We start from the raw sequence: 26,155 nt of genomic DNA, 5'->3' as shown, positions 1-26,155 counted from the left end.
ATTAATTCCAACGATAATCATAAACTTGCAAAAGCGGAAAACGTACTTCAAAACATAAGCTGTAGCACAGGGAATGCACATCCTGGCTATAAATACTACAAGATCTCAAATAATACTTCATTATTACAAATTCGATAACTGTGCGGAAAAACATAAACTAAAAGGAAGCAACGGTCACTGGGCCTCGCACTACCGATGGCCTCATCCCAGTAGATCACGCCCCTCCGTCTCCTCCACAAAATCCTCACCTGCAAACATTCAAGCATAGTGAGTCTAAAGACTCAACAAGCATAACTAGGATAATAACAAGGGTTTAAAATACGTGATGCAAAAACTCAACTTAAACTGTAATATGCATGAAACTAGAAAGATATAGAAATCATGCATTAATGAACTCACACTATGATAAACTTTAACTTTCATAACATTCAACTTAGACTCATGCATAACTGAAAGACTGACATCAATGCAAAACGAGTCAACTAAAATTGTGAAACTTTAACTTTTAAACTTTTCTTTACTTTTTCCTCTTAGAAATCCGATCCCTGATTTGTGACCCTCTGTTTCGATCATGATCATGGCTGCAGTGCACTATGCCGGCAAGACGACGAGATTTCTCCCGACGAACTTAACCCCTCTATGGCAAGGAGACCGAGATGCCTCCCGATCCCACATTGCCCCTCTGTGGCAAGGGTAAACAAGATGTCTCTTGCTCCTTGCCTAACCTCTATAACCTCTTGGTGAGTAGACCGAGGCATCCCCCGGCCTAGCAACACCCCTCTTGTCACAAACAGATCACTTCATTCAAAAATATTTGCTTTCTTTTCCCTTTTCATTTAAAAAGACTCAACTCATACATTAAATGGCATGCAAACAAGTAAACTTCCTTTTTCTTTATTAAACTCAAGAACACGTCAAATGCACACGAATAAGCAATCTTTAAGACATGAGACTCGACTTGAAAATGTGAGTTTAAGGTGGATGAGTGGCTGTAACGCCCCGTTTTTATCTTAAATGAGTTTATTTGAGTTAATCGGAGATTGCAGAGTTCACGAGCCGACTTGATTTTGATCAGGGTCCTTTTTGTAAATTTTGGAAATTTCAGGGACTAAAGTGCAAATTTGGAGTTTAATATATTATCTACACTTAGATTTGTAATTAAATCACTTCTCCTCCTCCACACAACCGAGATCCACCATTGAAGACGCCTCCAACTTCTTCCAAGCTTTCTGATTTCAGTCCGAGCTCGATCCGGCCGTTGGAATTTATTTCTGAAGGCAGATTAGTGATCACTGCAGTGAGAGCTCTGTTATATCGTAAGTTCTTCTTCGATCCGATACATTCTAGTTTTTGGATGTTGTTAGAATCGTTTGAGATTCGAGTATGTTGTTCTCTACAGAGTTCTGATCGTTTATTATCTGTCGGTTTTGAATTAGAGCGACGTTCGGATTTATTATGATTTTTGAAAGCCATTTTCGAAAATCATGGTTTTGAGATTTGTTGGGTTTGTCTTGTTGTTGTTGTATTAGCATTGAATTGAGTTGTTATCAGTATTGAACTGCTGTCTGCATTTGCCGGTTGTTCAGTTATAGCCGTTATGCCGTCGGTTTGAGTTTTTGGAGATTTTGAACCGTTTTTGAGTTTGAACTTGGCTTGTAAGTTGATCGTGGTTATTGATCAATCATCTCTTGTATCTGAACAGATTCGTTCGGAATTGTCAAGCCCAGAGTTAGCAGCTGTTTGATCGTTTCAGAGAATTGGACGAAGAACGGTATAAAGAGTTTTCCTTGAACCGTTGCCTTGTTGTTGTTAGATTGTGTAGTTGTTTATACAATCTCTTTTGTAGCTTATCCAGAGTTGGAGCTACTGCATTGCAAGGTAAAAGCACTCATCGTAGCGGGATAGCATACTCGGGATTGTTGGTTCTCGAGTTTCCCTTTTTAAATCACATATTGCATTGATACTTGTTCTAGCACGTGGAACTTGTAATTGTTGATTGATTGAGTTTTTGTTATGTGGCTTATGTTTATGTTTCTGTTATGCATTCATCTTGAGCCTACTTTGATTTCAGCGGGCAGAACCGCCCTTTTTGTTAGACGTTTGGGAACTATGATTGAGTGGCCTAGGTTGTAGTATTTCGCCTAGTGCTAGAATACTCATTATGGTTGCTCAAAGTCTAGAGGAGTGGGATACGTGGCACCACCTCGATTGGGAGAGTCGGTGAGTCGTTACGTGATCTCATCCTTGGGATCCCAAAAGCAGAGCAATACTCCCGTGTTTATCAGAATCGATATCCTGGTTTTAAAGACATGCATATCATTAACTTCGACTTGAATATGTGGTTTGATAGCATGTTGTATATTCATTACTTGATATGTTGTTTTTACTGGGATTATCTTTCTCACCGGTTATCCGGCTGTTGCTTTGTTTTGTATGTGTACTTGGCAACAGGTGGGGCAGGAACAAGTCAGAAGAGGCATGGTTAGCTTCGAGGGCAAGTAGTAGAAGTGAGACTCGGTTTAGAAGTCGAATTAGCATGTTTATCTAGTTTAAGATTGAAGCATGTTAGAACTCGAACTTGATATGTTTTGTTATTCGAATTAGTTTGTATTCGGATTGTAATCTAAAATCGAAGTATGTTGTTGTTGTATCGATTTAGACTTCTGGTTGTTTTTATGCCTTCTGAAAGCATGACTTGTTATGGCATGTTTCCCTACACTCTGTTATTGCATATGTATTTGAAGGCATGTCGGACCAAGCGCGGAATCCTTTCTTTTTTTTCTGCAGCCTGAGCTTTTCTGCCCAGGCCTTCCGCGCGCGGGCGAGGCGTTCCTCGCGCGCGCGCGAGGCCTCCGTTGGGCCTCTGAATGGTTTGCCCGCGCGCGCGCGAGCTTGGTACCTCGCGCGGGCGCGAGCCTTTGGTTGGTCTCGGATGTTGAAGCCCGCGCACGCGCGAGCTTGGTTCCTCGCGCGGGCGCGGGACGTTAAAAAAAAAAAAAAAAACTTTTGAATTGTTTTACTCTTGGATTCTTGTTCGCTTACTTGTTGTTTAATCCGAGATTAGTGGTTTAGAATCGAGGTCTCACATTAAGTGGTATCAGAGCCTTAAGATTCTTGGTCGAACTAGAGAGAGCGGGGTAGATCGAGTCTGTGTGTAATGACTCATCGCATGAGTTTGAATTATTTAATTGTGTACTTAATTCCATGCGAGCATGCTTTATTGTTTGAGCATTATTTGAATTACATGGTTGTGTGATTTAAATTAATAAAGCATGATCTACTTGAGATATAACTATTTCTGTTCTCGACTGGTATTCGGTATTCCAAGCGGTTGTAAGGGCACTGATGGTAGCGATTGAGATATCTCGTGTGCTAACCTTTGATTATCAGATGGGTCCTCGTCGAGTGATAAACAGAAAGACACCACCAGTTATCCCTGCGACTGAGCAAGCTAGCACTGAGGTTGATCAGTTGGATGCTTCAGCAACTCCTATGGAAACCTTGCTGAAGAGGTTTCAGTCGTTCAATCCTCCATTGTTGATGGGTTCAGAAAATCCAGTTGACTGTGAGAGTTGGTTGGATGATATGGATCAGTTGTTTGATTTCATTGACTACACAGATGACCGCCGAATCAGGTTAGTAATTCATCAGCTGCGTGGTGGTGCTAAGAGCTGGTGGATTATGACAAAGAAAGCAATTGAGAGTAGAGGTACAGAGGTTACTTGGACTCTTTTTAAATCTGAGTTTTATAAGCGGGTTTTCCCTATCTCGTATCGTAAGGATAAGGGAGCAGAGTTTGCAAATCTGAGACAAGGGAATCTGAACATTGAAGAGTACGTGGCTAAGTTCGATAGTCTGTTGCGTTTTGCACCGCTAATTGCCGGAGATGAAGAAGCTAAGGCAGATCAGTTCATCAACGGGTTGAACCCCAATGTCTTCACGTTGGTTAGCACCAACAGGCCTAGCAACTTTGCGGATGCCATGAATTACGCAAAGGGAGCAGAAGCAGGCTTGTGGAGGCAAAGAGGTAATCAGGGGGCACCTCAGCAGCAGAGTCAGTATCAGAACCAACCATCTCAGTACCAGAATCAGCCACCTCAACATCAGAACCAGCAGCAGAGGTATGAAGGTGGAAACAGTGGGGGAAACAGAAAGGATCAGTACAAGGCAAGAGGTAAACAGTTCAAGAGACAGGGGAACAGTTCGTCCAGTTCCAGTGGTTCGAAGCAATTTGGTTCAGGACAGAGTTCTGGGTCATCATCCTTGTACTGCAGCAAGTGTGGAGGAAGACACTCACCGGATCAGTGTGTGGGAGTCTTCGGCAATTGTAACACATGTCAGCAACCGGGACACTTCTCTAAAGTGTGCCCTCAACGTAATAGAGATAGAACTCAGAGTGGGAGTTCGTCTAGACCTGCAGCTCAGCCGGAGAGGCAGTCGTCTGCAGTGCACTCTTTCCAACCCCAGCAACAGCAGAACAGACAGGGAGGTAGCTCTAGTGCAAATCAGCCTCCGAGACAGCAAGCACGAGTCTTTGCATTGACAGAGGATCAGGCTCAGGCAGCACCTGACGATGTCATAGCAGGTAACTGTTCGATTTTCGGTCATTCTGCTCATGTCTTGATAGATACAGGTGCTTCCCATTCCTTTATCTCTGAGAAATATGTGTTATTGCATGCTTTGCCAACTGAATTGTTGCCTACAGTAGTAGCTGTTACTTCACCTTTGGGTGGAGGAATTGTTTCTGTCCGACTAGTCAGGAACTGTGAACTTTGTTTTGAGAGGAATTTGTTAGAATTCGACTGTATTGTACTTGGGCTATCAGATTTTGATTGTATTGTCGGGATAGATGCTTTAACCAAGTACAGGGCGACAGTTGATTGTTTTCTGAAGGTTGTCAGGTTCAGACCTGAAATGGCAGACGAGTGGAAATTCTTTGGTAAGGGTTCTCGATCTAGAATTCCTTTGATTTCAGTGTTATCTATGACTCGTTTGTTACAGAGAGGTGCAGAAGGATTTTTGGTTTATGCGGTTGATGTACTGAAATCTAGCCCAGCTTTAGTTGACTTACCAGTGGTTAGAGATTTTGCTGATGTGTTTCCGGAAGATGTTCCTGGATTGCCACCCATTCGAGAGGTTGAATTCAGCATTGACTTAGTGCCAGGTACTCAACCTATTTCAAAAGCTCCTTATCGTATGGCACTTGTTGAATTGAGAGAGTTGAAGGAGCAGCTTGAGGATTTGATTGCCAAGGGATACATCAGACCTAGTGTATCGCCTTGGGGTGCTCCTGTTCTATTCGTTCGGAAGAAGGATGGTTCTATGCGGCTCTGTATCGACTACCGTCAATTGAATCAGGCTACAGTTAAGAACAGGTATCCTTTACCCCGAATAGATGACTTGTTTGATCAACTGCAGGGTTCTTCTGTCTACTCTAAGATTGATCTGAGGTCAGGCTACCATCAGCTGAGAGTGCGAGAGGAAGATGTTCCTAAGACCGCATTCAGAATGAGGTATGGTCACTTTGAGTTTATAGTCATGCCATTCGGTTTGACTAACGCTCCAGCTGTTTTTATGGGTTTGATGAACCGTATCTTTCAGCGTTATTTAGATGAGTTCGTCATTATTTTCATCGATGATATTCTTATCTACTCGAAGAACCGTACTGACCATGCAGAGCACTTGAGGATTGTCTTGCAGATTTTGCGAGTTGAGCAGTTGTTTGCCGAGCTATCGAAATGCGAATTCTGGTTAGATCGAGTTGTCTTTCTCGGTCATATTATTTCTGAAGATGGGATTTCTGTCGATCCCAGCAAAATCGAAGCGGTTATGAATTGGCCTAGGCCGACATCAGTACCTGAGATCCGAAGCTTCATGGGTTTAGCTGGTTATTACCGTCGTTTCATCAAGGGTTTCTCGTCTATTGCCAAGCCTATTACCCAGCTGACTCAGAAGAATGCGCCTTTTGTCTGGACTCCAGATTGTGAGGCTAGCTTTGTTGATCTAAAGAGGAGACTGACCAGTGCTCCAATTCTTTCTATTCCGAAGGGTACTGGAGGTTTCACAGTCTATTGTGATGCTTCTAACCGAGGCTTGGGTTGTGTTCTTATGCAGCATAAGCATGTGGTGGCGTATGCATCAAGGCAGCTGAAACCGCATGAGACTCGTTATCCTGTTCATGATCTTGAACTTGCAGCGATTGTATTTGCTTTGAAGATCTGGCGTCACTATCTTTATGGTGAGTCTTTCGAGATCTTTTCTGATCATAAGAGTCTTAAGTACTTGTTTTCACAGGCAGAGCTGAATATGAGACAGAGAAGATGGTTAGATCTGTTGAAGGATTTCGACTGTGAGATCAAGTATTATCCAGGGAAGTCGAATGCAGTTGCAGATGCCTTGAGCCGAAAGCTTTGTTCGTTATCTCTTTCAACTATCGATGTTTCTCAGTTGGTCGATGATTGTTGCACTTCTGGTTTAGAGTTGAAACAGATAGGGAGACTATCAGAGTGTTTGCTATTCAAGCCGAGCCGGAGTTGTTTGTTGCAATCAGAGAAGCACAGAAGTCTGAGCCGAGCATTCAGGTTTCGATAGAGAAAGTCAGAACTGGGCATCAGTCAGAATTCCAGGTTAGAGATGACGTTTTGTTTGTGAATAACCGTATTGTTGTGCCTGATATTTCGGAGTTGAGACAGCGTATTCTCCGAGAGGCTCATTGCAGTCGGTTTAGCGTTCATCCTGGAGGTCTTAAAATGTACAACGATCTGAAGAGTCAGTTCTGGTGGAAGAGAATGAAGGACGATGTTGCGAGATTTGTATCTCGGTGTTTGAATTGTCAGCAAGTGAAAGCAGAGCGGAAGCGACCAGGTGGTCTTTTGCACAGCCTATCTGTTCCTGAATGGAAATGGGATCACATTTCTATGGATTTTGTCACGAAGCTACCACGATCCGTTCGAGGATGCGATGCTATTTGGGTAGTGATCGACCGATTGACGAAGTCTGCGTGTTTTATTCCTTACAGGATGACGTATCGTCATGATCAGATGGCTGAGTTGTATGTTAGCAATGTTGTGAGATTGCATGGTGTGCCGAAGTCGATCGTTTCAGACAGAGATCCTAGATTCACTTCTCACTTCTGGCACAGTCTTCAGGGGGCACTTGGTACTCGATTGCATCTGAGTACAGCTTATCATCCTCAGACAGATGGACAGTCAGAACGGACCATCCAGACGTTGGAGGATATGCTGCGAGCGGTAGTGCTAGACTTTGGCACTAGTTGGCAGGATTCTTTGCCTCTTGTCGAGTTTTCTTACAACAACAGCTTCCAAGCGAGTATCGGTATGGCGCCTTTTGAGGCTTTGTATGGTAGAAAGTGCCGATCTCCGTTGTTTTGGGATGAATTGTCCGAGTCACCAGATTTGGGACCGGAGATGCTTAGAGATATGGCAGAGCAGGTTAAGATCATTCAGACCAGAATGAAGTCAGCTCAAGATAGACAGGCGAAGTAAGCGAATGTCAGACGTCGACCTCTGAGTTTTGAGCAGGGAGACCGTGTATTCCTTAAGATTTCTCCGTTCAGAGGCACCGTCAGATTTGGTAAGAGAGGAAAGTTATCTCCGAGATTCATCGGTCCGTACGAGATTCTCGAGAAGATAGGCGATCTTGCCTACAGACTTGCACTTCCTCCGTCTTTATCTTGTATTCACGACGTTTTTCACGTCTCTATGCTGCGAAAGTATCAACCAGATATTTCTCATATCCTTCAGCCTGACGAAGCCGAGTTAGACGAGACCCTGAGCTATTTTGAGCGACCGATTCAGATCCTTGATCGGAAAGAAAAGCAACTCAGGACCAAGTTGATTCCATTAGTGAAGGTGCAGTGGAGCCGTCACGGTGTTGAGGAAGCGACTTGGGAGACAGAGTCTGACATGAGACAGCGTTTTCCAGAGTTATTCGGATGACGTGAGTTCTTCTTATTGTCTTTAGTTCTTTATTCTATCTTTGAGTTGTGGTTCTCGTTGATTTCGAGGACGAAATCTCTTCTTAGTGGGGGAGAATTGTAACGCCCCGTTTTTATCTTAAATGAGTTTATTTGAGTTAATCGGAGATTGCAAAGTTCACGAGCCGACTTGATTTTGATCAGGGTCTTTTTTGCAAATTTTGGAAATTTCAGGGACTAAACTGCAAATTTGGAGTTTAATATATTATCTACACTTAGATTTGTAATTAAATCACTTCTCCTCCTCCACACAACCGAGCTCCACCATTGAAGACGCCTCCAACTTCTTCCAAGCTTTCTGATTTCAGTCCGAGCTCGATCCGGCCGTTGGAATTTATTTCTGAAGGCAGATTAGTGATCACTGCAGTGAGAGCTCTGTTATATCGTAAGTTCTTCTTCGATCCGATACATTCTAGTTTTTGGATGTTGTTAGAATCGTTTGAGATTCGAGTATGTTGTTCTCTACAGAGTTCTGATCGTTTATTATCTGTCGGTTTTGAATTAGAGCGACGTTTGGATTTATTATGATTTTTGGAAGCCATTTTCGAAAATCATGGTTTTGAGATTTGTTGGGTTTGTCTTGTTGTTGTTGTATTAGCATTGAATTGAGTTGTTATCAGTATTGAATTGCTGTCTGCATTTGCCGGTTGTTCAGTTATAGCCGTTATGCCGTCGGTTTGAGTTTTTGGAGATTTTGAACCGTTTTTGAGTTTGAACTTGGCTTGTAAGTTGATCGTGGTTATTGATCAATCATCTCTTGTATCTGAACAGATTCGTTCGGAATTGTCAAGCCCAGAGTTAGCAGCTGTTTGATCGTTTCAGAGAATTGGACGAAGAACGGTATAAAGAGTTTTCCTTGAACCGTTGCCTTGTTGTTGTTAGATTGTGTAGTTGTTTATACAATCTCTTTTGTAGCTTATCCAGAGTTGGAGCTACTGCATTGCAAGGTAAAAGCATTCATCGTAGCGGGATAGCATACTCGGGATTGTTGGTTCTCGAGTTTCCCTTTTTAAATCACATATTGCATTGATACTTGTTCTAGCACGTGGAACTTGTAATTGTTGATTGATTGAGTTTTTGTTATGTGGCTTATGTTTATGTTTCTGTTATGCATTCATCTTGAGCCTACTTTGATTTCAGCGGGCAGAACCGCCCTTTTTGTTAGACGTTTGGAAACTATGATTGAGTGGCCTAGGTTGTAGTATTTCGCCTAGTGCTAGCATACTCATTATGGTTGCTCAAAGTCTAGAGGAGTGGGATACGTGGCACCACCTCGATTGGGAGAGTCGGTGAGTCGTTACGTGATCTCATCCTCGGGATCCCAAAAGCAGAGCAATACTCCGTGTTTATCAGAATCGATATCCTGGTTTTAAAGACATGCATATCATTAACTTCGACTTGAATATGTGGTTTGATAGCATGTTGTATATTCATTACTTGATATGTTGTTTTTACTGGGATTATCTTTCTCACCGGTTATCCGGCTGTTGCTTTGTTTTGTATGTGTACTTGGCAACAGGTGGGGCAGGAACAAGTCAGAAGAGGCATGGTTAGCTTCGAGGGCAAGTAGTAGAAGTGAGACTCGGTTTAGAAGTCGAATTAGCATGTTTATCTAGTTTAAGATTGAAGCATGTTAGAACTCGAACTTGATATGTTTTGTTATTCGAATTAGTTTGTATTCGGATTGTAATCTAAAATCGAAGTATGTTGTTGTTGTATCGATTTAGACTTCTGGTTGTTTTTATGCCTTCTGAAAGCATGACTTGTTATGGCATGTTTCCCTACACTCTGTTATTGCATATGTATTTGAAGGCATGTCGGACCAAGCGCGGAATCCTTTCTTTTTTTTCTGCAGCCTGAGCTTTTCTGCCCAGGCCTTCCGCGCGCGGGCGAGGCGTTCCTCGCGCGCGCGCGAGGCCTCCGTTGGGCCTCTGAATGGTTTGCCCGCGCGCGCGCGAGCTTGGTACCTCGCGCGGGCGCGAGCCTTTGGTTGGTCTCGGATGTTGAAGCCCGCGCACGCGCGAGCTTGGTTCCTCGCGCGGGCGCGCGGCGTTAAAAAAAAAAAAAAAAAAACTTTTGAATTGTTTTACTCTTGGATTCTTGTTCGCTTACTTGTTGTTTAATCCGAGATTAGTGGTTTAGAATCGAGGTCTCACAGTGGCTGCCCCTAAGTCCAAAGAAGACAACTTACCCAACAAAATCCTCAAACTTGACTTAACTCGAGCAAGTAAACCGAAAAGCCCTTAACTTTGTCATGCCTTATCCAAAACCTGTCCCGCTTGAACCGACACTCAACAAACACTCCAAATCATCCCAAGGAATAGGTGGTATCATCAAAAGATCAAAAGAGCAAATTTTCAAAACACAAAAATCGGACAGCCCCTATTCAAAGGAAAAATCTGCACTTACACCCAATTTTGAAAAATCCATAACTCACTCAATTCTTATCCGAATCGAGCCTATTTTATATCGACGCGACCACAACGACACGAACTTTACTATGGTTCAGACCAAACACTGCCCAGACCTCAGACCAGCCCTGCCCTGCCCCGTGAACAGTACTGCCCTGCACCTCACACACCTCCAATTCCAACAATTCAAACACTTAGCCCACTTTCCTCAACTTATCTCCACACCAAACACCCAAACACCTCAAATAACCTCTCTTAGGACTTTTCCCAAACACTTGGGCTACACTCAATCCACACTTTCACAACACATATCAAGAACATCAAGAATTAACCATCAAAACTCCAAAATGTTGAACAATCAATCAAGACCAATGCAAGACCATTAAATACTTCAACATCAATTAAATTTCAGCCCCTACACATGCAAAATTTCGAAATTTAGGTCCTTATACATTCTAAAAATTCGAATTTTGGCAAGAACATCCATATAAATCCATGTCATTGCACATATACTCAACATTAAATCACATAAACTCAACCCCATAACACATTTAGCAAAATCAGCCCCTTAAATGCCCAAATTCGAAACCCTAACATCACAACATCATGCATTTTCGAAATTATTGCAAGAAGTCTTAAGGGTGGGGGTAGATATTGCTTGAATGTTAGCCCAAAGAAATAGTTACACTTGCCTTCACCAATCTACCAACAAATTTCGAACAAGAAGAGGAGATGAGAGTGGAACTTCAACCAAACACCAAGCTAAGCACCTAGGGGAGCTTCTCCGGTGGCTGGGACGGCGGCAGGCGGGGTTGGACGGCTTCTTCAAGGGAGAGGGGAGAAGTGGGCGGCTAGGGCTAGGGTTTGGGAGTTAGGGTTTGTGTCTTGATTTTAATTGAAATGTTTTAATGATAGTGTAAATTAAAAGTGTAGTGTATTGTGTGTAGTGTTTTAAAATTTCACTTGTACTAGCAAAAGTACTACTTGTACTATTAAAACTTTTTACCTCAAACTTTTTGCTATTTTCAAACTTCTAAATTTAAAATTTCAACTCTCAACATTTTAAATGAAATTCCACTAACCCGAATTTAATAAAATCCTATTTTATGGAAAATTTAGGAAATAACCCAAGAAAATGATAAAATTGCTTTTTGACCCCTAAAAATTCAAAATTTGCATTTTTGGCCAAAACCCCTCTTTTACCTCTAACTTAAAATCTTAAAATTAAAAATCTTGAAAATAAACCACCGAAGCCCACCGTCGTCGCCTGCCTGGATAAAAATTACTAACTAAACAGTTCAAGGCATTTAATTCAAATAAGTCAAGCAAGGCTAACTTTAACTGAAACTTAAACAATTAACTTCAAGAAATTTAAAATATAAATACTGAAAATAATTTTAGGCATGATTTTAGAATTTTAGAAGTTCTTGGCGTTACAATTCCTCCCTCCTAATGAGGAATTTCGTCCTAGAAATTAGAACTTACCAAAAAGCTTCGGATATCGAACTCTGATATCTGCTTCTGCTTCCCAAGTGGCCTCTTCAACCGAATGGTTCTGCCATCTCACCTTGATCATTGGAATCGACTTGTTACGGAGTCTTCTCTCCTGTCTATCCAAAATCCGGATGGGCTTCTCCTCATAGGTCAAGTGAGGAGATAGCTGAAGCGGTTCCGAACTAAGCACATGGGATGGGTTTGAGATGTACTTCCTCAACATCGACACATGGAAGACATTATGGATCTTATCAAGGTTAGGCGGCAAGGCCACTCTATAAGCCAGTACCCCTACCCTATCCAAAATCTCGAAGGGCCCTATGAACCTCGGTGCCAACTTCCCTTTCTTTCCAAACCTCATCACACCCTTCATGGGTGCAATATGGATAAAAACATGATCACCCACCGAGAACTCCAAGTCTCTCCTCCGGTGATCAGCATAGCTCTTCTGCCTACTCTGGGCAGCCCTCATCCTATCACGGACCTTAGCTACTACTTCGGTGGTCAACTGAACAATCTCCGGACCAAAGTCTGATCTCTCACCTATCTCATCCCACAACACTGGAGATCTACACTTCCTCCCATAAAGCGCCTCATAGGGAGCCATGCCAATAGTGGACTGAAAACTGTTATTGTACGCAAACTCCACTAGTGGTAGCCTCGACTCCCAACTTCCTTGAAAATCAATAGCACACGCTCTCAAAAGATCCTCCAAAATCTGAATCACCCTCTCCGATTGGCCATCGATCTGCGGGTGAAAGGCGGTACTAAAAAGCAACTTAGTACCCAAAGCGGAATGAAGACTCTTCCAAAAAGACGAAGTAAACCGCGGATCTCTATCAGACACTATGGAGACTGGAATACCATGTAGTCTGACTATCTCCCGGATATACAACTCCACAAGCTGAGTCATCGAGAAAGACATCTTCACTGGAAGAAAGTTAGCCAACTTAGTGAGACGGTCTACAATCACCCAAATGGCATTCGAACCTCTCAATGTCTTCGGCAATCCCACGACAAAATCCATGGAGATATTCTCCCACTTCCACTCCGGAATAGGGAGAGGCTTAAGCAAACCGGCGGGTCTCTGATGCTCCGCCTTAACCTGCTGGCATGTCAGGCATTCTGACACGAATCGGGCAATGTCACTTTTCATGCCTGGCCACCAATAAAGCTGCTGAAGATCCCGATACATCTTCGTACTACCAGGGTGGATTGAGTACGGTGACGTATGTGCCTCTGCCATGATAGTAACTCGCAGAGAATCACCTGCGGGAACCCAAAATCTACCTCTGTACCTCACAATCCCATCTACCACAGCATACAAACCGCTGCCTTTCTCTTCGTCCCTCTGTCTCCACTTCCTGATCTGCTCATCAACTGACTGCGCTGCACGGATACGGTCAAAAAGTGTAGTCTGCACACTTAGGGAAGACAAACGGGGAGCTCTACCACTCGCATAAAACTCAAGACCGTACTTCTGAATCTCAACCTGCAACGGTCTAGCTACTGACAAGGAGGTAAGCACTGCGGTCTTCCTGCTCAAAGCATCTGCAACCACGTTAGCTTTACCCGGGTGGTAGCTAATATCGCAGTCATAGTCTTTCACCAACTCTAACCACCTACGCTGCCTCATATTCAACTCCTTCTGGTTGAAGAAGTACTTGAGGCTTTTATGGTCTGTGAAGATCTGACTCTTCTCTCCATAGAGATAGTGTCTCCAAATCTTAAGAGCAAACACTACCGCTGCCAACTCTAGATCATGAGTAGGGTAGTTCTTCTCGTGCTCCTTCAATTGCCTAGAAGCATAGGCTATAACTCTGCCTCGCTGCATCAAAACTGCTCCCAATCCTAACTTGGAAGCATCAGTGTAAACCACAAAATCACCTTGCCCGGACGGCATGGTCAACACTGGCGCTGTCGTAAGAGCTTCCTTCAAAGTATCAAAGCTCCTTTGACACTCGGCACTCCAAACAAACTTGGCGTCCTTCTTAGTCAACGCTGTCATAGGCACAGCAATGGAGGAAAAACCCTTGATTAATTTTCGGTAATAACCGGCTAATCCAAGAAAACTGCGAATCTCAGACGCTCTCCTCGGTATAGACCACTCCTTCACTGCTTGAACCTTTGAAGGGTCTACTTCCACACCGCTCTTAGAAATAATATGACCCAAGAAAGCAACTTTCTCCATCCAGAATTCACACTTATCAAACTTGGCCAACAACTTGTGCTCTCGAAGCACCTCGAGCACGGTCCTCAAATGCTGCTCATGCTCCACTCTATCCTTCGAATAAATGAGGATGTCATCGATGAAAACAATGACAAAGCGGTCCAAGTAAGGCTGAAACACGCGGTTCATAAGATCCATGAAAACTGCGGGCGCGTTCGTCATCCCAAACGGCATCACAAGGAACTCGTAATGACCGTAACGAGTCCTAAAAGCTGTCTTCGCCACATCTGACTCCTTCACCTTCAACTGGTGATAACCTGAACGAAGATCAATCTTCGAAAAGACGGATGCACCTTGCAATTGATCGAAGAGGTCCTCGATCCTAGGTAACGGGTACTTGTTCTTCACAGTCACCCCGTTCAAACCTCGATAGTCTATGCACAATCTTAAACTACCGTCCTTCTTCTTAACAAAGAGAACTGGCGCGCCCCATGGGGAGAAACTAGGGCGAATGAATCCCTTATCAAGCAACTCTTGAATCTGCTCTTTTAACTCCTTCATTTCAGTAGGAGCCAATCTGTACGCTGTTAGATAACGCGGCTTTCAGATCAAACAAGATTGATACCCGGTGCAGCGGAAGTTTAAAAATATTTATTATATGGAACGATTCCATATTGGGTATCAAATCTTTACGATTAAATTGTGTGTGTAAAAATTAAATAACAATTATAAAATTTTTACCTTTAATCTCGAATCGAGATTTTGGACACCAACAGATTTCTCTGCTCTTGTTGTATATCCCTGGAACTGATGGACGAACTGTTCTTCAATCAGGTCCACGAACAGAGATTTAATCCTTCTGATAGATTGCACTAGAAAATCTATCAGAAGTTTTCTACGAAGAGATTAACGAATTTGATCCGTTAAACCAGACTGTAATTCAAAATCACAGGCTGGATTTTTCTCGAGTAGACAGGGAGGGTGGCGGCCACACTTGTTAGAAAATTACTTAGGTTTTCGAAATTGTGACCTTGTTATGTTCTAATTTTTGTACTGCGATAACTTATTTATAATGTAGGCCACTAACAGCTTAGGGCCCATTAGTCATAAGTTCAAGCCCGACAAGCAAAGCCCGCATGTTCAGAAATTAATATAAAATTCATCGTGACTCCGATTGATAAACCGATTTCACCAATGTGCACAGAAACCATTTCTGCACCTTTTAAAGTCAAGATAAATTTTTCTGAATCCGAATTCAGTGATTTCCAAAAATGGCCATCCCTATGTCATTTTAGGAAATCTTACTCCTCTACTCTTAAATAAGAAGTCCAACTTCTTCGTTCATTAAATTTAACTCTTTAAATTTAACTATCTCAACGGGGATTAAAAATCCATTACACTGTGTGACCCTCAATGGTTCAGGGATACAGCTAGCCGTGGGCTCACAACTCCTTGTGACTCGGAACAACAATTTCCGACTTGCCCATCGAATCATGGTATGAGCGCCTAGCAACATTGCCCCATGATTCCCTAGGTATCACTGATAGTGCCTACAAGAACCAGTAGATTTTGGTTAGCGTACAGTACGGTCCCTTCATCCATATATCCCGATCGAATCAACAACCATTGGTATATCGAGAGTCGCTCGAGATTCGATAACTATGCAATGCATCTTGAAGATCAAATAGTGACATCGCATGTGCTACTAAGAAACCATTTCTTAAATCACATCATGTACTCTGGCCAGAGATTCGTCACACTAATATCTCCTCAGATCGCATAGGATATCCACACTCGCAAGTATGTGGTGAATCCTTGACAACAAAGCATCGACTCCTATATGTGTTGTAACTGTACCCAATCCCGACACCTGATGACCCCAATAGAGTCGGTAAACGAGTCAAAGCACAGTACTAGCATATAGAGTCTCAATGATGTCTCAAGTAGTAAGGACTAATGGTGTACAACCAAAACCGCGGACTATATCCACTCGATAAGTGATAACCACTTGGAAAGTACGGATAGGGTAGTTCGATCATTCATCATATGAATATCCATTTGCATGCTTCGAACATCTCTATGTTCCTTACCAATGAAACGTGGTACTCTGCATCGCAAATGCTAGTCTAAAGCTCGAGCGATCCTTATCCTTATTATCGGACGGCTCAATCGACTAGGAACAGTTTAGAATATACAGTGACTATAAGATGTGTTTCATGATAGACATCCCCATGTTCTACCACATCTTACATACACTATAGTATATTCAAGGTCTTTATCAAAACAACAATAGTATATCACAATATTACAATATGTAGAAAGATAAAGTCATTGCCATTAATAAAAGTGTAAATTATATTAAACAAAAGATTGTTTATACAAAGAGTCATCAAAGCCCTTAGCCACAAGTTGGCTCACCGGGCACCCACTCTTTCAATCTCCCACTTGCCCTATAGCCAACTAGTCATACTACGTAGACCCATTGCTTCGCGATGTTTGTCAAATAATGGTCCTGGCAAGGGCTTAGTAAGTGGATCAGCGATATTGTCTGCAGAGGCCACTCTTTCGACAGTGATGTCTCCTCTTTCCACAATCTCCCGGATGATGTGGTATTTCCTCAGTACGTGTTTGGATCTTTGATGAGACCTTGGTTCCTTTGCCTGAGCAACGGCACCCGTGTTGTCACAGTACACCGGGACTGGACCAAAAACTTCAGGAATGACGCCCAACTCTTGGACGAAATTCCTCATCCAAACGGCCTCTTTAGCAGCAGCTGATGCTGCAATGTATTCAGCCTCAGTGGTGGAATCCGCTGTGGTGTCCTGCTTGGAACTCTTCCAAGAGACAGCACCGCCATTGAGCATGAACACAAATCCAGAGGTTGACTTCGAGTCATCCACGTCACTTTGGAAGCTAGAGTCGGTATAGCCTTCCAATTTTAGTTCTCTTCCTCCATATACCATGAACATATTCTTAGTCCTTCGTAAGTACTTAAGAATGTCCTTCACGGCTTTCCAATGCATTTGACCAGGATTAGCTTGATATCTGCTCGTGACACTCAGAGCAAATGCTACATCTGGTCTGGTAGATATCATCCCATACATGATACTACCTATGGCTGATGCATATGGTACATGTGTCATTTTCTCTATCTCTTCATCAGTCTTGGGACACATAGACTTGGATAGAGAAACTCCATGACACATGGGTAGATGTCCTCTCTTGGACCCATCCATTGAAAACCGTTTCAATATGGTGTCGATGTAGGTTGATTGAGTGAGTCCTATCATTCTCTTAGATCTATCTCTATAGATCTGTATCCCAAGAATATAGGATGCCTCACCCAAATCCTTCATCGAGAATCTACCTGATAACCATATCTTTGTTGACTGCAACATCCCTACATCATTTCCAATGAGTAGGATGTCATCAACATAAAGTACTAAGAATGTCACAGCATCCTTAACTACTTTCTTGTACACGCATGGTTCCTCCGGATTCTTGATGAAACCAAAATCTTTTATTGTTTCATCAAATTTTTGGTTCCAACTTCTTGATGCTTGTTTTAGACCATAAATTGATCTCTGAAGCTTGCATACCTTATGCTCGCTTCCCATGGATGTGAACCCCTCAGGCTGCTTCATATAGATTTCTTCCTTAATGTCTCCATTAAGAAAAGAAGTCTTCACATCCATTTGCCATATCTCATAGTCATACCATGCAGCTATGGCAATAAGGTTTCTTATGGACTTGAACATTGCAACTGGTGAAAAGGTTTCATCATAGTCAACTCCTTGTCTTTGAGTATAACCTTTTGCCACCAATCGCGCCTTGTAGGTCAATACCTTACCATCAGGCCGAAGCTTTCTCTTGTAGATCCATTTACACCCTATTGGAACAATTCCATCGGGAGGATCTACTAAAGACCAAACTTGGTTTGTATGCATCGAATCTATTTCCGACTGCATAGCTTCAAGCCATAAATTTGAATCCGCATCAGAAATTGCTTCCTTGAAGTTTCTTGGATCACATCCAACATCGGGTTCATCTTGATCCCCTTCAAGAAGAAGACCATATCGAATAGGAGGTCTAGAAGTCCTCTCGGATCTTCTAGGTGCAGGCGTGTCCAGCAATGGTTCCTGAGGTGTAGGATCGTTATTTTGTATTTCGGGTTCTTCTCGAATTTCTTCGAGTTCCATCATCTCGCCTTTCTTATCCAATAAGAACTCCTTATCCAAGAAGGTGGCATTCCTTGAAACAAACACCTTTGTTTCAGCAGGATAATAGAAATAATATCCGATTGAATTCTTCGGATACCCTACAAAATAACATAAGCTGGATCTACTATCCAACTTATCTCCCACTGTCCGCTTCACGTAAGCAGGACATCCCCAAATCCTCAAGTATGAATACTTAGGAGCTTTGCCATTCCATAACTCGTATGGTGTTTTGTCCACTGCTTTAGTGTGGACGTTGTTCAACAACAATACCGCCGTTTCAAGCGCATAGCCCCAAAACGAAGGTGGAAGCTCAGTGAAGCTCATCATGGATCGAACCATGTCCAACAAAGTTCGATTACGACGCTCCGATACACCATTCAGCTGTGGTGTCATAGGAGGAGTCCACTGAGAGAGAATCCCATTCTCTTTCAGATAGTCCAAAAACTCGGTACTCAAGTATTCTCCACCTCGATCCGATCGAAGTGCTTTAATACTTTTACCTAGCTTGTTTTCTACTTCAGCCTTGAATTCTTTGAACTTTTCAAATGCTTCAGACTTATATTTCATTAAATATAAATACCCATACCTTGAATAATCATCAGTAAATGTAATGAAGTAGGTGTGGCCATATTGAGTCCCAACTCTAAATGGACCACAAACATCTGTATGGATCAAATCCAACAGATTTTGACTACGCTCAGGTTTCCCTTAAAAGGAGATTTAGTCATTTTTCCTTTTAGGCAGGATTCACAAGTAGGTAGAGAGTTAATATCAGACATATCAAACATGCCCTCTCCCACTAGCTTGTTCATCCTCCTTGAGGAAATATGACCTAGCCTAGCGTGCCAAAGGTTTGCCGGGTTTTGGCTATCGATTTTCCTTTTGTTTGTTGTTGCCGGTTTATCAACATAATTTATTGGAACGTCTTTTAGTTTTAAGTTGTATAGATCGTTTTCAAGTTGTCCATTTCCAATTAAACATTCATTCTTGTAAATATTGCAAATCCCATTCACAAAATTGCAAGAATAACCATCTCTATCAAGCATAGAAACAGAAATAATGTTTTTAATTAAATCCGGAACAAATAAAACATCTCTTAAAAGTAACTTAAAACCGTTCTGCAAAATTAAATAAACATCTCCCACGGCTTTTGCTTCAACTCTGGAACGATTTCCGAGCCTCAGCTGGGTCTCACCCATCCTAAGCCTGCGACTTCTTGTCATCACCTGCAAATCATTGCAAATGTGAGATCCACATCCGGTATCCAATACCCAAGAAGTAGTATTAAGTGAAACATTTATTTCAATATAGAACATACCCTTCGCAGTTCGCAACTGCTCTAGATATTCCTTGCAGTTACGCTTCCAATGACCGGGCTTCTTGTAGTAATGGCAAACATCCTTGGATTTTTCCATGTTTGAAGCCTTTGTCTTGTACTTCTTCTCGGGTTCGATTTTCTTGGGTGGGGCAGAACGTTTCTTACCCTTCGTACTTGGCCCCTTCTTTGCAGAAGAAGAGGAGCCCACCAAGAAAGCCGGTTTATCCTTCTTTAATGTGGATTCATATGTCACAAGCATATTGACCATCTCTTCAAGGGAGGCCTCTATCTTGTTCATATTAAAATTTACCACAAATCCGTCAAACGAAGAAGGAAGAGACAGAAGTAGTAAGTCCACGTTGAGTTCATGCTCCAACACCAAATCAAGGGTTACCAACTTCTGTATGAGCCAAATCACTCGTACCCCATGATCACGGACCGAAGTCCCTTCACGCATGCGACACGTCATTAGCTCCTTTACAGTAGCGAACCTTTCAGCCCTCGATTGAGCCCCAAAAAGTTTCTTGAGTTGAACGTGAATGTCAGCAGCATTCACGGTGTCCTCAAATCGCCTCTGGAGTTCATCAGACATCGAGGCTTGCATATAGCATTTGGTCTTGATATCATGGTCCCACCATGTATCAAGCTTGGCTAACTCCTCCGGACTTACGTCAGCTGGTGCTTCCTTCGGAGGAGATTTCTCTAACACGTAGAGCATCTTCTCCAAAGTCAAGACAATCTTCAACTTACGGAACCATTCCGTATAGTTTGCGCCAGTCAACTTATTTTGTTCGAGGATCGAGAGAAGTGGATTACGCGAATTCATTGTATGAAATACTGAAAAGAAACAGACAAATATCAGTGATTGTTTAAGCAATTTACTAAGACATAAAATAGGCGAAATTTATTTTATGAATCTCACTCCCACTATTTTAACGATTTCACTACCCTCTAGTGAAAACGGGAAACTGTTTTCCTTAGTGAGAACATGGAGTCCAATTGACAAACTTATAGTCCCGAATAATATCAGCCAACCATAATTTTCAAAAGGTAGAGCCCAATTGCTTCCAAAGCAACCTCCACGTTTTTACCTCATGTCCAATAAGGGCCCAATAATATGACGCCGATTATTGTAACATGTCAAGATGACCCATCAATATTAAGTTGTGATGGACGGTCGCCATGTGGATCCCCCAATAATATGAGCCGATCCTATGGGAGTTCCACCCAACTTACAACATGTGTCGATCCAATGTACAGCTTTCCGACGAACGGGCCCCCCCAATAATATGAGCCGGACCGTATCCGCGGGTAGCATCTCATACATTGATCGTTGATGGAAGGTAGGAACATTTAAACAAATTTAAATTTCCTTTATTTATCTTGATATCAATTTTAAATCATATTTAAAATGAGAGATTTTTAATTATAAAAATTTGTCTCATCATTTTTTTAAAAATTTTGTATGCTTGCCGGATTCACACAATTATGTCTAAAACATGCATACAACTATAATATCACATATTATATAGGATGATCGATTCCATTTCTAATCGACCCGTGGTTGCCAATCACGAGTCTTAGTCCAATCCTAGGTAATATGCAGTATGCAATGCAATCCTATTACATTTGCTTCCAATTTACATTTCTTCTGTCTTTATTGTCTGCTGGGCCCACCTCCATCTTCAAATCTTGATCTCCCAATAAATCTAATGTATTTACAATAAATAACAATGACAAGTAGGGGATACATTTTTAAGGGGTGGGAACGGGCCATAAACCAAGCCTACTTTTATTACATATGACATTCATATTGGGCCATAAACCAGGCCCATTAATAAAACCAACAACAATAAAACAAATATAAATTCCTAACATACACCTACAAAATTGGTCATGGCAATCGATCATCCTTATCCAATAACATTTAATTCAAAATTAATTTATTGGATAACATGCAATGGCATTTTAAATTTAAAAAGATAAAATCATATCTCATACATAAAATCTTATTTTACATATAAAATCATATTTTATCTTTTTATCAAATAAAATCATATTTTATCTATAAAATCCAATTTTATACATAAAATCATATTTTACTCAATATATCCATAAGATCATATCTTATCATCAATTGTACCAAAAATTAATTAATTTCAAAATTCAATTAAAGGATAAAATATTAAAATTTTCCAAAAATTCAAATTTATCCAAAAATCAATTTTAAAATTTTTGGACTCGAACAATTCGATCCGACGCCTCGTGGACCAATCAAAATAATTTTCGATCGGACCAAAAATAGAATTTTAACATATTAAAATTTAATTTAAAAATTAAAAAATAATTTTTCCCGCGGGCCGCCCGGGACGTTCCCGGGCCGGGCAGCCCGGCTGCCCCTAGGGCAGCGCCGTGCGCTTCCCCTCCCGGGCAGCGATCCAATCGCTGCCCGGGTTTTTGCCCGAAAAAAAATATTTTTATTTTAAAATATTTATTTTGTTTCAAAAACCGAGGCCTAAAAATTTTTTGTACAATCGATTAATTTAATCGCTTGATCTGAGCAACCTGGCTCTGATACCACTGTTAGATAACGCGGCTTTCAGATCAAACAAGATTGATACCCGGTGCAGCGGAAGTTTAAAAATATTTATTATATGGAACGATTCCATATTGGGTATCAAATCTTTACGATTAAATTGTGTGTGTAAAAATTAAATAACAATTATAAAATTTTTACCTTTAATCTCGAATCGAGATTTTGGACACCAACAGATTTCTCTGCTCTTGTTGTATATCCCTGGAACTGATGGACGAACTGTTCTTCAATCAGGTCCACGAACAGAGATTTAATCCCTCTGATAGATTGCACTAGAAAATCTATCAGAAGTTTTCTACGAAGAGATTAACGAATTTGATCCGTTAAACCAGACTGTAATTCAAAATCACAGGCTGGATTTTTCTCGAGTAGACAGGGAGGGGGGCGGCCACACTTGTTAGAAAATTACTTAGGTTTTCGAAATTGTGACCTTGTTATGTTCTAATTTCTGTACTGCGATAACTTATTTATAATGTAGGCCACTAACAGCTTAGGGCCCATTAGTCATAAGTTCAAGCCCGACAAGCAAAGCCCGCATGTTCAGAAATTAATATAAAATTCATCGTGACTCCGATTGATAAACCGATTTCACCAATGTGCACAGAAACCATTTCTGCACCTTTTAAAGTCAAGATAAATTTTTCTGAATCCGAATTCAGTGATTTCCAAAAATGGCCATCCCTATGTCATTTTAGGAAATCTTACTCCTCTACTCTTAAATAAGAAGTCCAACTTCTTCGTTCATTAAATTTAACTCTTTAAATTTAACTATCTCAACGGGGATTAAAAATCCATTACACTGTGTGACCCTCAATGGTTCAGGGATACAGCTAGCCGTGGGCTCACAACTCCTTGTGACTCGGAACAACAATTTCCGACTTGCCCATCGAATCATGGTATGAGCGCCTAGCAACATCGCCCCATGATTCCCTAGATATCACTGATAGTGCCTACAAGAACCAGTAGATTTTGGTTAGCGTACAGTACGGTCCCTTCATCCATATATCCCGATAGAATCAACAACCATTGGTATATCGAGAGTCGCTCGAGATTCGATAACTATGCAATGCATCTTGAAGATCAAATAGTGACATCGCATGTGCTACTAAGAAACCATTTCTTAAATCACATCATGTACTCTGGCCAGAGATTCGTCACACTAATATCTCCTCAGATCGCATAGGATATCCACACTCGCAAGTATGTGGTGAATCCTTGACAACAAAGCATCGACTCCTATATGTGTTGTAACTGTACCCAATCCCGACACCTGATGACCCCAATAGAGTCGGTAAACGAGTCAAAGCACGGTACTAGCATATAGAGTCTCAATGATGTCTCAAGTAGTAAGGACTAATGGTGTACAACCAAAACCGCGGACTATATCCACTCGATAAGTGATAACCACTTGGAAAGTCCGGATAGGGTAGTTCGATCATTCATCATATGAATATCCATTTGCATGCTTCGAACATCTCTATGTTCCTTACCAATGAAACGTGGTACTCTGCATCGCAAATGCTAGTCTCAAGCTCGAGCGATCCTTATCCTTATTATCGGACGGCTCAATCGACTAGGAACAGTTTAGAATATACAGTGACTATAAGATGTGTTTCATGATAGACATTCCCATGTTCTACCACATCTTACATACACTATAGTATATTCAAGGTCTTTATCAAAACAACAATAGTATATCACAATATTACAATATGAAGAAAGATAAAGTCATTGCCATTAATAAAAGTGTAAATTATATTAAACAAAAGATTGTTTATACAAAGAGTCATCAAAGCCCTTAGCCACAAGTTGGCTCACCGGGCACCCACTCTTTCATACGGTGCCTTAGAGATAGGCACAGTACCAGTGATCAAATCTATAGAGAACTCAACTTCTCTATCGGGCGGAATTCCCACAACATCGCTAGGGAACACATCCTCAAACTCCCTGACGGCAGATACGTCTGCAACGACTGGGCGCTCTGGCAGCTCTGTCAAGGACAAACTGGCTAGAAAAGACTCGCACCCACTAAGAACAAGCCTCTGAGCTTGCAAGGTAGAAATGACTCGAGTCTTCCTCAAGCTCTTGGCAGCCTCAAACCAAAACGGTTCCTCGCCCTCAGGCCTGACTAACACTGATCTCTGCTGGAAATCTATCATCACCGCATTCTTCGTCATCCAATCCATCCCAAGAATCAGGTCAAACTCTGGCAAAGGTAGCACTATGAGGTCTGCTACCACTGACTGACCCTGCAAAAGCAATACAAGGTCTCTCACCAAGCTCCTGGTGGATAGCTCTTCTCCTGAGGGGATAGTAACTAAGAATCCAACCTCCAATTCCTCGCTCTGAATGCCCCTCTCAAGGGCAAAAGACTCCGATATAAAGGAATGGGTAGCCCCTGAGTCTAATAAGGCCCTCGTGGCTACGCCTGCCACAACAATCCTACCTGCATAGCAGTAGTTACAACGACAAAAGGTTGAAGTTAAAACCACGAGTTCTACTTAGGCTCATTCTAATTGAACAATTCCCAAACAAGATACTATTCAATCAAAACAGTCAAAGGACCTAAGACAAACAGCAAGATACTTAGAGAAAACCTCAAACAAGCAAAGACTTAGAGTCACATGCATCTACAAATCTTTAACTGCTCTAACCCAAAAGTTAAGATATTACCTGTGAGAAGAGTAGTGTCTGGGTCGGCCTGCTCGGCCTCCATCACGAACACTCTGCCCTGCACGGGCCTCCTCAGCTCTGGACAATGGGTAGACATATGTCCTGGCTTCTTGCACTTGAAGCAAACTCCAGCATCCTTCAAACACTTCCCAAAATGCGGACGATGGCAAAACTGACAAATAGGCTTCTCCCCAGCCTTGGGAGGAACCTGTCTCTGGGCCTGACGCCCCTGCGGTGCCTGCTGTCCCTGCTGTCTCGGGGGTCCATGATACGGCTTCTTGCCGTGCTGCTGCTGCTGAGAGTGGCCCTGATGAGGGAAGGGCCTCTTGCCATGCGCCTCCGCGCTAATATCTCTCAGCGTCTGCTCGGACCTCAAGGCACGCCTCAGTGCTGAAGCATAATCAGATGGCTCAGCCATCAGCACATCCCTACGGATGGTAGGTCGAAGCCCTACAAGAAAGTGCTCCAGCTTCTCTTTCTCATCATCTCCAATCAACGGCACGAAATGGCAGCCTCTCTCAAACTTCACCACAAACTGGGCTACCGACAGATCACCCTGCCTCAAGCTCATAAACTCCGTCTTCAAACGGGCTCTCACATCAGCAGTAAAGTACTTCTCAAAGAACAACTTCTTGAACTCAGCCCAAGGTAGAGTAGCTGGGTCCACAATCTTCTCCATTCCCTCCCACCAGAGGGCGGCATCATCCTGGAGGAGAAACACAGCACACCTCACTCTATCTGGATCTCCCAGCTGCATGTAGCGAAAGATCACCTCTAGTGAGCGAATCCAACCCTCCGCTATCAATGGATCAGTGGTGCCAGCGAAGTCCTTCGGGTTCATCTTCCGGAACTGCTCATAAACAGTCCCCATCCCAGCTCTAGGAGCATCCACATGACGCTCGAGGATGCGGGCCAATCCCGCTAGCACCTGCCCTCCTACATCCACCTGCGGCGGCGGTGAAGGCGGCGACGGTGGAGGCGTAACTGCACGCGGATCACGACGACGAGCCATCTAAACGCATTGAGAAAATCCAACATTCAAATTTCATGCCTTAGAAAATATTTTTACTTCAAATTTAAACTTCTCAATAACTCAAGAAACTAATACATCAAAACTTAAACAGATAGAGACATTAAACTTAAATCTTACAGACTTTGAGGCGAGATCCCCTGAGTTTCAGCAACCGGCAGTAGGCTCAGCCCAAACCAAGACCGTGCTCTGATACCAACTGAAACGACCCTAACTACTCGCTACTAGACTATAATTAAAATAAAGG

General features: G+C 42.3%; 1 protein-coding gene across 1 annotated transcript; it reads right to left on the bottom strand.

The window, feature by feature from the left end:
* Positions 1 to 17: 17 nt before the first annotated feature.
* LOC140886269 (uncharacterized) lies at positions 18 to 25,343 on the bottom strand. The gene is made up of 2 exons (XM_073292794.1): positions 24,879 to 25,343; positions 18 to 248 (listed from the first exon to the last, which is right to left on the bottom strand). The coding sequence occupies exons 1-2, from the start codon at positions 25,294 to 25,296 to the stop codon at positions 202 to 204; spliced, it is 465 nt and encodes a 154-aa protein (XP_073148895.1). The 5' UTR covers positions 25,297 to 25,343; the 3' UTR covers positions 18 to 201.
* Between the last annotated feature and the right edge of the window lie 812 nt (positions 25,344 to 26,155).

The sequence above is a fragment of the Henckelia pumila genome, chromosome 3 (assembly GCF_033568475.1).
Source record: "Henckelia pumila isolate YLH828 chromosome 3, ASM3356847v2, whole genome shotgun sequence".
Taxonomy (NCBI): domain Eukaryota; kingdom Viridiplantae; phylum Streptophyta; class Magnoliopsida; order Lamiales; family Gesneriaceae; genus Henckelia; species Henckelia pumila.
Note: the sequence above shows the minus strand (reverse complement) of the source record. Positions and strands in the feature narration are given on the sequence as shown.

Coding starts and splice junctions, on each gene's coding strand:
- LOC140886269 (XM_073292794.1), bottom strand. CDS start 25,296: ATGGCTGAGCCATCTGATTATGCTTCAGCACTGAGGCGTGCCTTGAGG. Junction 249..24,878: donor AGACACTACTCTTCTCACAG/GTAATATCTTAA, acceptor GAATGTTTGCAG/GTGAGGATTTTGTGGAGGAG.